At 38.6% G+C, this 15,810-nt stretch overlaps 1 protein-coding gene across 2 annotated transcripts in view; it reads left to right on the top strand.

Moving 5' to 3' along the window:
- The window catches only part of FCRL3 (Fc receptor like 3), a 46,584-nt gene that overhangs the window by 18,717 nt on the left and 12,057 nt on the right, over positions 1 to 15,810 (top strand). For both annotated transcript variants that reach the window (XR_016393562.1, XM_022559346.2), the window contains exons 3-9: positions 1,045 to 1,287; positions 1,808 to 2,059; positions 2,296 to 2,580; positions 3,601 to 3,888; positions 4,197 to 4,472; positions 10,309 to 10,587; positions 10,952 to 11,071. Coding sequence is in view for 1 of the 2 variants with exons in the window: in XM_022559346.2 (XP_022415054.1) it covers positions 1,045 to 1,287; positions 1,808 to 2,059; positions 2,296 to 2,580; positions 3,601 to 3,888; positions 4,197 to 4,472; positions 10,309 to 10,587; positions 10,952 to 11,071 (1,743 nt within the window). In the remaining variant the exon portion in view is untranslated. The remainder of the gene's footprint in view (positions 1 to 1,044; positions 1,288 to 1,807; positions 2,060 to 2,295; positions 2,581 to 3,600; positions 3,889 to 4,196; positions 4,473 to 10,308; positions 10,588 to 10,951; positions 11,072 to 15,810) is intronic.

A 15,810-nucleotide genomic window follows, 5' to 3' on the forward strand; every position in this document is an offset into this window, starting at 1 on the left:
TCCTGGTCTCTGGGCATTGGTCCTCCCAGCCAGCACTGCCTGGACCCATAAATGAGGCCTGTGGTGATGTGCCAACATCAGTGGTATTGCTACTCCGAGGTCACACCTGTTGCATTAGTGGGTGAGCACACCCTCCTCTGACTTCTCCAGTCTTCAGTTCTTTCCCTATTACCGAATGCCACAGTGCGGAGGGGAAGGAAATATTTGCAGAAGGAAAGGCAGAGGCAGGAGGCTGATATTGAGAGAAACTCAGATCTGATCTCCTCTATTCCCTAAGACCCCTCTGTATGTCCAAGCTGGTACCACTATCAAAGAACATAGAAATATATCCTATTCACAGTGGAAAATGCTAAAGCCAAATCTTTGTACATCTCCGAAAGAAGCTCATGTCACTACACTGTTTCAATTTCTGGTCCCATTGGTTAGTTGCAATTATATATACAAATATGATTATGCAAGCAGTCCATGCCCCTTTGTTCAAATTTTTTATATCCTGTATCAATTACTGATTATACTCACCTTAGGCGGAGAGTAGAAAAATGTTGCCTTCCCCATAGACTCTCAAATTAAGCAAAGTTTAAAAGAATTGTAAGTGAAACAAATCTTGTTCATTAGATATTAATAACCAAGTAGGTACTGGTTTTTCAGAGTCTAGAAACTGCTTCTGAGGTATATACATCGCAGGCTGACTTTTACCTTGACAGGAATGTATAGGACAAGAGCATTTCAGAATCAGCCCACCTTCAGAGGCCCTCACAGTGTTTGCCCAACTACGAATCATGTCTCCTGAACTTTTCTGAGCCCATACCAGGAACCTGAGACCTATCCCGCATGACACCTACCCACCCACTGCTACTAGGCAAAAAATGACAAAGAACAGATTCTGTCCCAGGCAGTTCCCCAAGTTGTGTCTGCTCCATTTCCAGCCCTGGTCCTAATAGGATTTAGCCCAGAAAAACTCCTAGTTGCAGCTGGGCCCTTCCTTACGCTCCACCCACCTCTCATTCACCTTTACCTGCCTTCGTCTTTCCATTTCCTATTCAGGAGTAACTCCAAAAGCTTTTCTTCTCCTCAATCCTCCATGGTCCACAAACTTCAAAAATGACAGAGTGACTCTCACATGCAGAGATTCCCTTTCTCCAGCCCAAGGAGACATATCTTGGTATCATAATGATCATTTGTTGGATAATAAATCTGAAGAGATCCAAATACACAAGACTGGATATTACAAATGCAAGACTCGAAGATCTTCTCCCAGTGACCCCGTACATATGGATTTTTTACCTGGTGAGGAAAGAAAGGAGGGAGCCTCTGAAATTAAACCACTGGGCAGGATGTCTAAGGGCTAGGCTAATGCAGGGAGCCTAGGCAGGGCTGTAAACAGGCATGAGGATATTTGATGTATTGACCCCAGTGGGGAAAATAAGGAGATAGGACAGCAACAGGATGCTGCCTTGTCCATCCTCTCCATCCAGAGAAGTATTGGTAAGTATTGGTAGGAAGTATTGGTAAGTATTGGTAAGTATGGGGGAAGTCACCAGGAAAAAGGGACTTGTGTCTGAAGAAATGTATGGTATAAAACTTCTCTTTTAACAATATGTATGAGGATTTCTTAAGGATATTTTCTGGAAATTAGTTCATTATCCTAGGACAAGGGAGAACTGGGTTTTGGGATCATGTGGAAATGTTGATGGAGGACAGTTGCAGGTATGTATAGGATTGCAGCTCTTTCTTCATGGGCAGAAATGAGAGTTTGAAGAAACAAGCATCAGGAAATAAATTGATTGCATTCCTCCACTCTTTGCAGACAGACTGATCATCCAGGCTCCACACCCTGTCTTTGAAGGAGATGATGTTGTTCTGAGATGCCAGGGGAGAGAAGCAACAAGTGAAACAGTTTTATACAAAAATAAAAAAGAAATTAGGAAGAGTTATATATCAAACTTCACACTAAATTCAGTCTCCAGGGACAATGGCAAATATCATTGTACTGCTTCTAGGAAACACTTTTGGGGAATAACGAGAGACATTTCAAAACCTCTAACAATTCAAGTTCAAGGTAATGGCTGCCCTCCTGTGGGTAATAGGACTTGGCAGGGAAACTGTGTGAGGATTTAGGGAGGGGCTCATCAGTGGGGATTTCATGAAAATCCTCCAGTCATGGGAGGGAGATGGGAAGTGGTTCCACCTACTTGGGTCTCTGTGTTCTGATAGCTGGTGCTGAAAGCACACGTGCATCTTTCCAGGAGCCCTGAGCCTCACTACCTTGGGAACTGTGTTTGTTCTTCTCTCTAGAGCTGTTTCCCCCTCCTGTGCTGACAGCCAGACCCTCCCAGCCCATAGAGGGGAGACCGGTGACCCTGAAATGTGAGACTTGGCTCCCTCCACAGCGGTCATACATTCAGCTTCAATTCTGCTTCTTCAGAGAAGACCAGGCCTTGGGATCAGGCTGGAGCAGCTCCCCAGAGCTCAATTTACCTACCATGTGGAGTGAAAACTCAGGGTCTTACTGGTGCCAGGCAGAGACAGTGACTCACCATGTCAGGAAAAGAAGCTTGAGATCCCAGATACATGTGCAGAGTGAGTGTCTGTGGGGCTGCACTTCCAGAGTCAGAGCCGGGGAGAGGAGAGGAGAGCAATGACATTTCCTGCTCCCTAGGACACTGAACATAACATAGAGGAGAATTTCAGCTGTCCTGGTATCCTTCTCTCTTCAGGTTCAACACTGGCCTAATGTCCCTAGAACATTCTCTTCCATCTAACTCAGTTAATAACAGTTATTGATCAGTTACTGGGTCCCCAACCCTGTGGGGGGTTGCAGAGCCTTACAGGATATGTTCTCTCAAGAGTCAACAGATAGGGCTTCCCTGGTGGCACAGTGGTTGAGAGTCCGCCTGCCGATGCAGGGGACACGGGTTCGTGCCCCGGTCCAGGAAGATCCCACATGCCGTGGAGCGGCTGGGCCCGTGAACCATGGCCGCTGAGCCTGCGCGTCCAGAGCCTGTGCTCCACGACGGGAGAGGCCACAACAGTGAGAGGCCCGCGTAGCGCAAAAAAGAAAAAAAAAAGTCAACAGACACAGATGACCACAAGCAGTCTTTAGAGGTCCCTATGCTGCTTCCGTTTGTTGACCTAAACATATTCCAAAATAAAAGTGGAAGATAAACATGAACTGGAATAATCAGAAAAGAATGTGAGAAGATGGAGGTGAGACTGGAGAAGAGTCTTGAAGGATAGGAAAGGGGTTTGAATTTCAGGATAGAAGTAATATTCTCAGGGTTCACTCTTATTTTGTGATCCATCAGTGCACCAAAGATTCCTTAGATATAAATGTAAATAAAACGTGACTGCAGTCAGCATTAGGTTTAAGAAGATCCGGAGCCTAGTCCCCACATTCCCCAAGAATGGGAACTGTTGTATGTGGTGGGAGGGGTGTTTCTGCCTTTATAATAACATGCACAATTAATTCCTTATTGCCCACTTTGGACTCCTGCTTATTGTACCTGCTGCTATGGGCTTGTTCGTGACAGAACCAGCCTTCTCCTTGACCCTGAAGTTTCTGCCATGAGAACCCTCATGTGTCATCTTGTGTCCTCCCAGGAGTCCCTGTGTCTGATGTAAATCTAGAGATCCAGCCCCCCGAGGGGCAGCTGATTGAAGGAGAAAATCTGCTCCTTATCTGCTCAGTAGCCAACGGTACAGGGACTGTCACATTCTCCTGGCACAGAGAGGGCACAGTGAGAAGTTTGGGAACAAAGACCCAGCGTTCCTTGTCGGCAGAGCTGCAGATACTCACTGTGAAGGAGCATGATGCTGGGAGATACTACTGTGCAGCTGACAACATTCACGGTCCCATCCTCAGTGAACTGATTAGAGTCACACTGAGAAGTAAGTTCCCGATTCCTTCTATTCAGCCTCGGTTCACAAGCCAGGGTTTAGGCTTTCTATCAGCCATGAGGCTCTTTGGAAGAAGGCAAAGGAACAGAGTTGTGAAGATTTAGAAGCTAACCAAGGAATGGCAAAGATGACAAAAGTTGAAGATATTTTACTTGTGGAGAGGACCGTAGTGATGAAAACAAAATTATCTAGGATTACTCTTCATGGTTCAAGAGATATATCTATATTTAAGTTTCTTGAGTGGGGTTATGAGTCTGTCACAGCATCAGAGTCCTCTGACAGTCTACTATCTCTTTCAGTTCCAGTGTCTCGCCCTGTCCTCACCCTCAGGGCTCCTGGGGCCCAGGCTGTGGTGGGGGACGTGATGGAGCTTCACTGTGAGGCCCGGAGAGGCTCTCCCCCGATCCTGTACCGATTTTATCATGATGGTGTCAGCCTGGGGAGCAGCTCAGTTCCCTCAGGAAAAGCATTCTTCAAATTCTCTCTGACTGCAGAACATTCTGGAAACTACTCCTGTGAGGCTGACAATGGCCTGGGGGTCCAGCTCAGTGACAGAGTGACTCTCAGTGTCACAGGTTAGTAGGGATGCCTGCAGCAATTACAGCCCAGAACAGACTGTGTCTTCTCTTTTGGGCTACTTGCTGGTGTGACATTCCAGCAGACTCCCCACTTTTTCTTCCTCTACCTGAGAGTCCTGGGATTCTTTCTTCTGACTCTACATTCAGGAACTTAGGCCATTCCTAATGGTTTTTCTGCATTTATCAAGATGATCATATGATTTTTATTTTTTATTTTATTGACGTGATGTATCGTGTTGATTGATTTGCAAATGTTGAACTACTCTTGCATACATGGAGTAAATCCCACGTGATCATGGTGTATGATCCTTTTAAAGTACTGTTTTATTCGGCTTGTTAATATTCTGTTGAGGATTTTTGCATCTATGTTACCTGAGACATTGGCCTGTAATTTTCTTTTTTGTGTGTTGTCTTTGGTTTTGGTATCAGGGTGATGTTAGCCTTGTAAAATAAGTTAGGAAGTATTCCCTTCTCTTCAGTTTTTTTGAATATTTTGAGAAAGATAGGATTTACAGCACCTTTGAATGTTTGGTAGAATTCACCTGTGAAGTCATCTGGTCCTGTACTTTTATTCTTGGGAGGTTTTTGATTTCTATTTCAGTCTCTTTCCTAGTGATTGGTCATTCAGATTTTATTTTTTTATGATTCAGTCTCAGAAGGTTGTGTGATTCTAAGAATTTGTCCATTTATTCTAGGTTGCTCAATTTGTTGGCATATAACTGTCCACAGTATTCTTGTATAATCCTTTGTATTTCTGGGCATTCATTGTTATAGCTCCTCTTTCATTTCTGATTTTATTTATCAGAGCCTTCTCTCATTTTTCTTAGTGAGTCTAGCTAAAGGTATGGCAATTTTGTCCATCTTTTAAAAGAACCAGGTCTTAGTTTTTATCAATATTTTCTATTTTCTTTTTAGTGTATATTTCATTTATCTTTGAATCTTTATCATTTCCTTCCTCCTACTGACTTTTAGCTTCATTTGTTCTTCTTTTTCTAGTTCCTTTATGTGCAAAGTTAAATTTTGGTATGTCATATTTTCATTTTCATTTGTCTTCAGGTATTTTTTCAATTCACCTTTGATTTCTTGTTTGACCCAATAGTTGTTTAGCAGCTTGTTGTTTAGTCTCCACATATTTGTGATTTTCCAGCTTTCTTCTTGTGGTTGATCTCTAGTTTCATACCATTGTGATCAGGCAAGATGGTTGATATGATTTCAATCTTCTTAAATTCATTGAGACTTGTTTTGTATTCCAACATATGGTCTATTCTTGAGAAAGTTTCATGAGCACTTAAGAAGTATGCGTATTTTACTGCATTTGGATGGAATGTTCTGTATAAATTTATCAAGTCCATCTGGTCTAATGTATCTTTTAAGGCTGCTGTTTCCTTGTTGACTTTCTTTCTGTACAATCTATCCATTAATAGTGGGGTGTTACAGTTCCCTACTATTATTGTGTTGCTGTCAATTTCTCCCTTTAGGTCTGTTAATAATTGCTTTGTATATTTTGGTGCTCCTATGTTACGTGCATATATATTTATCACTATTACATCTTCTTGATGAATTGTCCCCTTTATCACAATTAATGTCCATTTTTGTCCTTTGTTATCTTTTTTGGCTTGAGGTCTATTTCTTCTGATATGAGCATGGCTATACCCACTACTTTTTTTTTTTTTTTTTTGGCTGCCATATGCATGGAGTATCATCTTCCATCCTTTCACTGTGAGCCTATGTTGGTCTTTAAAGGTAATGTGAGTTTCTTGGAGGCAGCATAGAATTGGGTCTTATTTTTTACTCCATCGAGCCACTCTATGTCTTTTGATTGGTGAATTCAACCCATTTACATTTAAGGTTATTATTGATAAAGGAGAATTTAGTATTGCCATTTTACCTTTCATTTTCAGGTTGCTCTATATCTCCATTGTTTTCTTCCCCTTAAGTTTCTGCCTGCCATTTTGGTTTTGTGGTTTTTTATGATATTTTTCTCAGTTTCCCTTTTTTCATGTTTTGTGTCTCTGTTCTAGACTTATATTTTGTGGTTACACTGAGGTTTGCATAAGACCTCTCCTAGATAAAATAGTCTGTTTTCTGCTGATAGAATCTTATCTTCATTTACCTATATGGGTTCCATCCTTTTCCTCTTCCCTTTTTATATTTTTATTGTCTCAAATTATCTCTTTTTGTATTGTGAGTTTTTTACCAAATTGAAGTAGCTATAGTTATTTTTCTGGCTTCCCCCCTTTTACCTTTATGCTATAATAAAGTGTTTAAAACCTATTCTGATAAAGAGCTGCAATTTTCTGATTCTGTCTATTTCAGTTTCCTCAAAGTTTTGTATACTTTTGCCTTTTTGTTTTTTGTAGAAGAGCTTCTTTCAACATTTCTTGTAAGCAGAACCAGTGTTGATGTATTCCCTCAGCTTTCATTCATATGGGAAGGTCTTTGTTTCTCCTTCATATCTGAATAATAACTTTGCTGGAAAAAATATTCTTGGGTGACACTTTTTATCTCTCAGTATTTTGAGAATGTCATTCTGTACCCTCTTGTCCTGTAGAGTTTCTGTTGAGAAACCTGATGATAAGCTCATGGAGATTCTTTTGTAGGTTACCATCCTTTTTTCCCCCAGGCTGCCTTAAAATTCTTCCTTTGTGATTGACTTTTGACAATTTTAATATAACATGTCTTGTAAAAGGTATTTTTGCATTGAAGTAATTAAGTGTTCTCTTAGCTTCATGGATTTGTATATCCAGTTTCTTTCCTAGGTTTGGGAAGTTCTCAGCTATTATTTATTTAAATATACTCTCTGTTCCTCTCTCCCTGTTTTCTCCTGGGACACCCCTTATACTAATGTTGCCTTTCCTAAAAGAGTCAGATAGCTCTTGGAGAATTCCCTCATTTTTAAATAATCTTATTTATCTCTCCTCTTATACTTGTATCATGTCTAGATTTCTATCTTGAGATTGCTAATTCTCTCTTTCATATAGTCTGATCTATTTCTAGTGCTTTCCAAGGCATTCTTCTCAACATTTATTCAGTTCTTCAATTCCAGAATTCCTGTTTGGCTCTTTTTTAGAGTTTTAATATCTCTGGTAAAGTATTTCTTTTGTTCATTAATTTTATTTCTGAGCTCATTAATCTGACTTTCTGAGTTTTCTTGTAGCTTTTTGAGTTTCTGAATGACAACTATTTTGACTTTCTTTGAATTCTTTCTCAGTTAGGTCACAATATTTCATGACTGTAAGTTTGAATTCTTTCTCAGTTAGATCACAATATTTCATGACTGTAAGTTTGGTTTCTGGAGAATTTCCAGTTTCTTTTTGTGGTACAGTGTTACTGTGATTCTTCATGGTACTTGATGGGTGGTTTCTCTGCTGGTGCACTTGATGTGGTGACAGTTAGAAATCAGAGGCCTTTCTTTTGTTTTCCAGTAGGTGGTGGTATGGCATAAGTTTTTGGTTTCTCTTACCTAAGCTGTCTCTGGCTATGTTTGAGAGTAGTCACTTTCCATCTTCCCCTTTCTCTATAAGAAGTGTGGCTCTATTATCGCTTCCTGTGCCTCCGGAGTTACTGCTGCTTTGCTCCTGAAGTGTTGCTGTTATCATCACCTGGTGCCCCAGGATGGTGGGCTGTTCTCTCGTGTCTGGGATCCCTTGAGTCATAGGCTCCACCAATGCAGGCAAAGCAAGGGGGTAGCATGGGAGCTAGGGTCAGGCTGGCACCTATACCCTTTCTGATGTCATAAGGTTTGTGGACTCTGTCGCTGTGGGTTGAGGGGCAGGGGCTGGCGTCATGGGGCACTCATTAAAAAAATGAGTAAAGGACTTGAATAGACATTTCTCCAAAGAAGACATATAAATGGCTATTAGATACATGAAAAAAATGCTCAACATCACTCATTATTCGGGAAATGCAAACCAAAACTACAATGAAATACCACCTCATACTCATTAGGATGGGTACTATAAAAATAATAGAAAATAACAAGTGTTGGCTAGGATGTGGAGAAATTGGAATCCTTGTGTAATGTTGGTAGGAATGTAAAATGATGAAATCATTATTGAGAACACTATGGAGGCTCCTTGGAAAATTAAAAATAGAGCTACCATATGATACAGAAATTCCACTTCTGGGTATACATCCCCCAACGCTGAAAATATATTCTCAAAAAGATATTTGTACACGTGTGTACAGAGCAACATTATTCATAATAGCTAAAACATGGAAACAACCCAGTCCGTTTATCTGTTGATAACCCAATATCCATTATCAATAGATAAATGGATAAGCAAAGTGTGGTATGCACATAATATGAAATATTACTCAGACTTAAAAAGAAAGAAAATTCTGCTACATGCTTCAACCTGGATGAATCTTGAGGTCATTATGCTAAGTGAAACAAACCAGTCAAAAAAAGACAAATACTGTATGATCCCACTTATATAAGATGTTTAGGTTAGTCAAAATCATAGAAACAGAAAGTAGCCTAGTGCTTGTCAGGGGGTGGGGAAATGGAGTATAAGGAGTTATTGTTTAACGGGTATAGAATTTCACTTTTACAAGGTAAAAAGTTATGGAGATGGATGATGGTATTGGTTTCACAATGTCATGAAATTATTTAATACCACTTAACTGTACACTTAAAAAGTTTATGATGGAAAATGTTAAGTTAAGAGCATTTTACAGCAAAAAAAATTGGATAAAAATATATGAGGTGGTGACATGGGTGGAAAGACACACTGAGATGTGCAAAGAATGTATAAAGCCTTACCCCTGAGACCCTTCGCATTTGGCCCAGGTCACTATATATTGTAAAGGATGTACAGAAGGGTGAATTATTCCCATTCAATGGATTGTCTCCATGCTCCCTCCCCTTTAGCCAATCTCAGATGCAAAGCAAAGCTTAAGATCCTTACCAAACTTCTCTTGCCAATGAAGCACACAGCTTATATCTAAAGCATTGCACACAGATTGGCTCATCCAGGTTCCCTCACAACTTAGCAGAATCAGCAATCTCACAGTTCACATTTCACATTAATTAATTATTGATTAACAATTCCATATATTAATTAAAAACATAGTGATTTTCTGTTTTTCCTGGCTGTCCTATTTCTATAATCACAAAGTAAAATGGAAATCATGTTGTTATTGCTGTGTCTGGATATTTTGGGGCCAATCTGGATCAATTTTGTCATCCACTCATTCACGAATTGTTGATGAACTATTACATGCCAAGGCAAAGTTCCAGCAGCCGGAAATACAAAAATGAACAAACAGATAAGTCCTCATCCTTATGAAACGTACGTTCTATTAGAGGAATCAGATATACAACAATGATAGATGATAGATAGATAAATAAGAGAGAGATACATAGATACATAGATTGATAGATGTTAGTATTAATGCTATGCAGAAAAATAAAGCAAGGTAACTGGGTAAAAGGTAATGAGGTCTTACTTCAGATAGGTGTGGAAGTCTAGGTTTAAAGCTAGGTCTCAGGAGTCAATCAATGATATGGAGAAACAAACCTTGCTTTTAGTTATTATTTATATCAGTAATAGTAGCTAACATTTATCGAGCATTTTACATACATGATTCTTATTACCATAGCTTGTGATATAATTATTATTAGCTCCATTTTACGAAGGAATAAACTGAGACTTGGAGCTAGTAAAAAGTTTTTAAAACATCAAGATCACAGGGCTAATAAAGAGCAGAGACGGGATTTAAACTCAGGTCTCTGTTCCTACTACTAAACTAAACTAAATATTTCCTTTATTAACTTATCTTGTACACATACTTAATTAAAGCTGCTCATGAACTATGTTGCTTCCCTCAGTTCCAGTGTCTCATCCTGTCTTCACCTTCCACCCTGCTGGGGTCCAGGCTATAGCGGGAGATGTGTTAGAGCTTCGCTGTGAGGCCCAAAGAGGCTCTCCCCCGATCCTGTACTGGTTTTATCACAAGAATGTCACCCTGGGGAGCATCTCGGACCCCTTTGGAGGAGGAGCATCCTTCAACCTCACTCTGATGGCAGAGCATTCTGGGAACTTCTCTTGTGGGGCTGACAATGGCCTGGGGGTCCAGCGCAGTGAGATGGTGACACTCAGCGTCACAGGTGGGTTGGTGGTACCTGGGCTATAGGTTACATTTATAAGCAATAAAATATTTCTCCAATAGACTGTAGAAATTCTCCCAGTGCCAGAGTTATTAACATGAAAACAAGGCTTGAAGCTTCTGGAGACTGGTACTGATTTCATGGGGGTGGGGGAGGGAAAAGGAATACATTTTAATGTTAGATTCTGGCAATCACTCATGTGCTATTATTTTGAAAATTACGAATTATACTGTAAATGATTCAAATTGAGAAATCAGAACCTGGCAAAAACCTGTCCTAATATATCGCTAGCCCCCACCTACATGTTTTTTGTCTAGATAAAAAATATTTGGCCCTGAACTCAAGTATAGGTCTCTTTACTTAGGGCCTTCCAGTAACAAAATAACGCTTATCACCGAGGGGGTCACTGCAGGGCTGCTAAGCATCCTTGGCCTTGCTGCTACTGCTGCTCTGGTGTGTTACTTCAGGACCCAAAGGAATTCAGGTGAGTGACTATATCTTACTCTTTGATGTTGTGACTTTTGCCATTGCTGTAATAACTTGGACTTGTGTAGTACATCCTATAAAGGTCAATTATTCCTTTCCAAGTACTAAGCCCTCAGTTCTAATCACTGCCACTCTGTGGCAGTGACAAAAAGGTACAACAAATTTCTTAATGAAGTTACTACTCCATGTGTTTAATTTGAGACTTAAATCAGAGAACAGAGTTTAGCTTCCATTTAAAAATTAGAAAGTTAAGTATTTACTGTTCCAACCCCAGTCCAAAGCTTACTGAAAACAAAAAGAAGGAAAAACAAAGTCCTCCACTTGTAACAACAACAAAAATAGACAATAGCCATAAGTACAAACCATAAACTCTGAGCTATATTTGAAAAGCATATAAAAACAGTGATATTTATTAGTAGATAAAATTAATAGATATTCTGAGAATGAAATTAAAATTTTAATTTCTGATTGTTGCTAGTATATAGAAATTCAGTTGATTTTTGTACATTGGTCTCATATCCTGCAACCTTGCTAAACACACTTATTAATTCTAGTATTAGTTTTGTAGATTCCATCAGATTTTTCTGCATAGATGATCAAGACGTCTGGGAATAAACATAATTTTACTCCTTGCTTTCCAATCTGGATTCCTTTTATTTTTTTTTCTTGCCTTAATGGACTGGCTAGAACCTCCTGTACAATGTTGAATAGAAGTGTTGAGAATAGACCTACTTGTCTTGTTCTTGAACTTAAAGGGGGGAAAGTATTTGGACTTTCACCACTGCATATGATAATATTAGCTGTGGATTTCTTGTAGCTGCTGTTTATTAGGCTGAAGAACTCCCTACTAATTGTAATTTGCTGACAGTTTTTACAGAAGAAATGACAAATGTTTTTTCTACATTGATTGAGATGATCATATGATTTTATCTTCTAGTCTAGTGATACAGATTTTGGATTTTGAATGTTGAACTGGCTTTGCATTTCTGGGGTCAACCTCACTTGCTTATAATTTTTGAATTTGATTTGCTAAAATCTTTAAGAACGTTTGCACCTATGTTCATAAGGGATATTGATTTGGTAGTTTTATTTTCTTGTCATTTCTTTTTCTGGCTTGATGTCTAGGTAATACCCACTTAGTTATCACTTCCAGAATTCTTCATTCCTTTTTGTATATACATACATCCATATGGTATCATTCTCTCTCAGTTTGAAGGACCTCTTTTTAACATTTCTTGTACTATGGGTTTGTTTGTGAACTTGATTGACAGTGTTGCTGAAGCCTTCTATATCCTTTCTGATTTTCTTTTTACTTGATCTATCGGTTATTGAGAGAAGGGTATTGAAATCTTCAACAATATTTGTAAATGTTTCCATTTCTTCTTGCAATTCTATCACATGTGCTTCATGTATTTTGAAACTTTATTATTAGGTGCACAAATATTTATCATTGTTATGTGTTTTTGATGAAATGACCACATTATCCTTATGACCTTTTTATTCCTGTAGCATCATTTACTCTGAAATATTCTTTGATATTAATATATTAATATAAATAATGTTAGCATGATATTTATTTTTTCTACCCTTTTAACTTATTTGTGCCTCTATTTTTTTTTTTTTTTTTTTTTTTTTTTTGCGGTACGCGGGCCTCTCACTGTTGTGGCCTCTCCCGTTGTGGAGCACAGGCTCCGGATGCGCAGGCTCAGCGGCCATGGCTCATGGGCCCAGCCGTTCTGCAGCATGTGGGATCTTCCCAGACCAGAGCACGAACCCGTGTCTCCTGCATCGGCAGGTGGACTCTCAACCACTGCGCCACCAGGGAAGCCCTGTGCCTCTATATTTAAAGTGTATTTTTATAGATAGCATATAGTTAACTTGGATATTTTTAATCTAATATGGCAGTCTCTACCCTTTAATTTTAAAAATTTAGACCATTTAGATTAATGTGATTATTGATAGGGTTAGGTCCCTAAATCTATTATTTTGCTATTTGTTTTCTATTTGTCTCATCTGTTCTTTGTTTTCCGTTTCCTTTTTTTTTCTACCCTCTTTTGGACCACTTGAGTATTTTTTATGATTCCATTTTATTTCCTTTTTTGGCTTATTATCTATATAACTCATTGCTTTGTTATTTTAGTGGTTGTTTTAGAGTGTATGGTATACATATCTAACTTATCACAGTCTACTTACAAGTGACATTATATCACTTCATGCATAGCATAAGAATCTTACCATTGTGTACTCCATTTCTCCCCTGCCTGTTACATTGCTATTAATTTTGTAAACAATTCTCTTTTAAAGAAGTTTACATATAATTTTAAAATATTATACATTTACTCATAAAGTTACCACTTCCAATGTTCTTCATTCCTTTTTGTATATCCATATGTTCATCTGGTATCATTTTCTTTCCACCTAAAAGATTTCTTTTAACATTTCTTGTAGTATGGGTCTGCTGGTGGTGAATTATTTCAGCTTCTGTATGTCTGTAAAAGTCTCTGTTTTGCATTCATTTGTGAAATATATTTTTACTGGCATAGAATTCTGGGTTGAAAATTTTGTTTTCTTTCAATATTTTAAAGATGCTGTACTGTCTTCCCTGTGTGCATGATTTCTAACAAGAAATCTGCCATAATCCTTGTCTCTTTCTTATGTGATTGCTTTTATTTTTCTCTCTGAATGTTTTTTCATGGATCAGAAATCTTTGAGTGCATAGACTGTTTTATTCAGTGCTTTGGGTGCTTATAAGGTTTCAAGACTTTATATCTGGAATTACCAATCCTTTACTTTCTGTCTTTCTCTGTGGTGTAACATGAACTCTCTTTTTCTGTCATACCAAATGGTTCTGTTTTCCTTTTTCAGGGCTCATATTGAAAATCAAGCAAATAAACAAATAACTGGGTCTCAATTTAATGAAGGCTTTACATACTTTCCTTAATGATAGTGGTTAAGCATTGTCTTCTGACTTCCACTTTCAGGTCAATCAATGAGCATCCAGCCTTCCTCTTCTTTGTACAAAAAATGGCATCATCATTTTATGACTGATATTTAAAGCTATTTAATAGTTTCTTAAATAATATTACATATACAATTATGTGTGTAGCACTAACCCTGATAGTACTCATCACAAAATCTGTCACTCATGTAGAGCCTATTATATGCAATTTTATAGTGTCTAATTCTCTCAGTTTTTCAGTATGTACATTTCACTTCAATTCTACCAATATCATTATAACCATATTAAAGATGAAGAAATGAAGATTTGGAGAAGTTAGAAACCTTTCCAAATTCATGTGTATCTACTAAGAGTCAGAGTTAGGTCTTAACTGGGGTCTCCCTAGCCCTTGAGTCCATATACTCTCCATTAAATCTTGGTGACTTGTAAAAGGCTGGTTGTACCTCCTACTTTAAAAATTACTTTTCTATCTCATTACCTATCTGGATGTCATTTATTAATCAGTAACATACTAGAAGTGCAGACATTAGAACCTCAGTATTGCAGTTGATAATATTAAAAAGACAGGTTGCTCAGTCAGTACAACACCAAATAACACAAGGGAAGGAAAGATTACCAATCATTATTTAATGTGATCCATGAGGGCAGAAACTCAGGAGATTCTGTCCTCTATATCTAAGGGAAGTGTTTTTTTAAATAGCAAACTCAACTAAGGCATTCTGACAGTGTCAATCAGAGGGTCTCTGCCTTTCACATCTCAAAATCTTGTCTACTGTACTTCCCTCATAGCAAAGTCTTCTTTCTCATTATTGACCAGTCTTCTCAGGGAAGAGCTCAGCCCTTTCAAATTCATCTAAAAGTGAAGGACTCTGCTCCTTAAGCCTGAGTGTTTCCTCCAAGTTACCTAAGGGAGTGATATATTTATTGACTCTATAACTGCTTGGAATTAAATTCCAGTAATGTAACTCTCCAGACTCCAGTCTCCTTAGCTGTGTAATGGTCATAATAATCGTATATACCTTTTAGGTGCTATGAGACAATCTATGTAAACTGCTCAGCACAGTGCCTGGCCCATATATCTTTAGTGAATACTAGCTTATATTATAAATAGCCACCTTCTGGGTCTGTTTTCCTTTATGCAGATGAAGAGATAATCTGACTCTCAGAGGCATCCTGGGACTTAGTTAACCTGCTTACAAGTAAGGGTATTAGTTGTTGATTGATATGGTTACAATGGCCCTGAGGAGAGAGATATAGGCCAGGATCATGCTTACACACCTCTAGTTTAACTCAGGACACCTGGTTCCCAAAGATGGGGTTTGTAGGCATTAATCAGTCATTTTCCATGAGAGGTAAGGCTGAATATGTTTACTTTGGGAAATAACTTGTATCCTCTAAGACCAGTGAGACAGATATAGAGCCACAGATAAGTAGGCAAAGGGCAGAGATGGGGAACTGGGAGGAGGCTGTACTGGGCAGGCCAGAAAGATTTCAATATTTTTGTGTTGATGGAAAGCTGGCATATTTTCAAGGCTGATGGAGTAGGCTTCCAAATTAGGTTTACCTGTAGTCACCTATTAAAAAATCATCAACTTGTTTTTCTTTTAGTCCTCATAGTACACAGTTTAATTTGTTCAGTCATTTAACAAATCTTTACTAGATATTTTCAACCTTCTAGGCACTGGAAATAGAAAAATAATTAAGACAAGTTTTGCTCCCTCAAGTAACACACCTTTTCACGAAGGAGAGAGTTAGAGGCAAACACAGAAATAGATAAT

Source organism: Delphinapterus leucas, chromosome 1 (assembly GCF_059928025.1).
Source record: "Delphinapterus leucas isolate spDelLeu-1000000601 "Yukka" chromosome 1, BTC_Dleu_Yukka2, whole genome shotgun sequence".
NCBI classification, from domain to species: domain Eukaryota; kingdom Metazoa; phylum Chordata; class Mammalia; order Artiodactyla; family Monodontidae; genus Delphinapterus; species Delphinapterus leucas.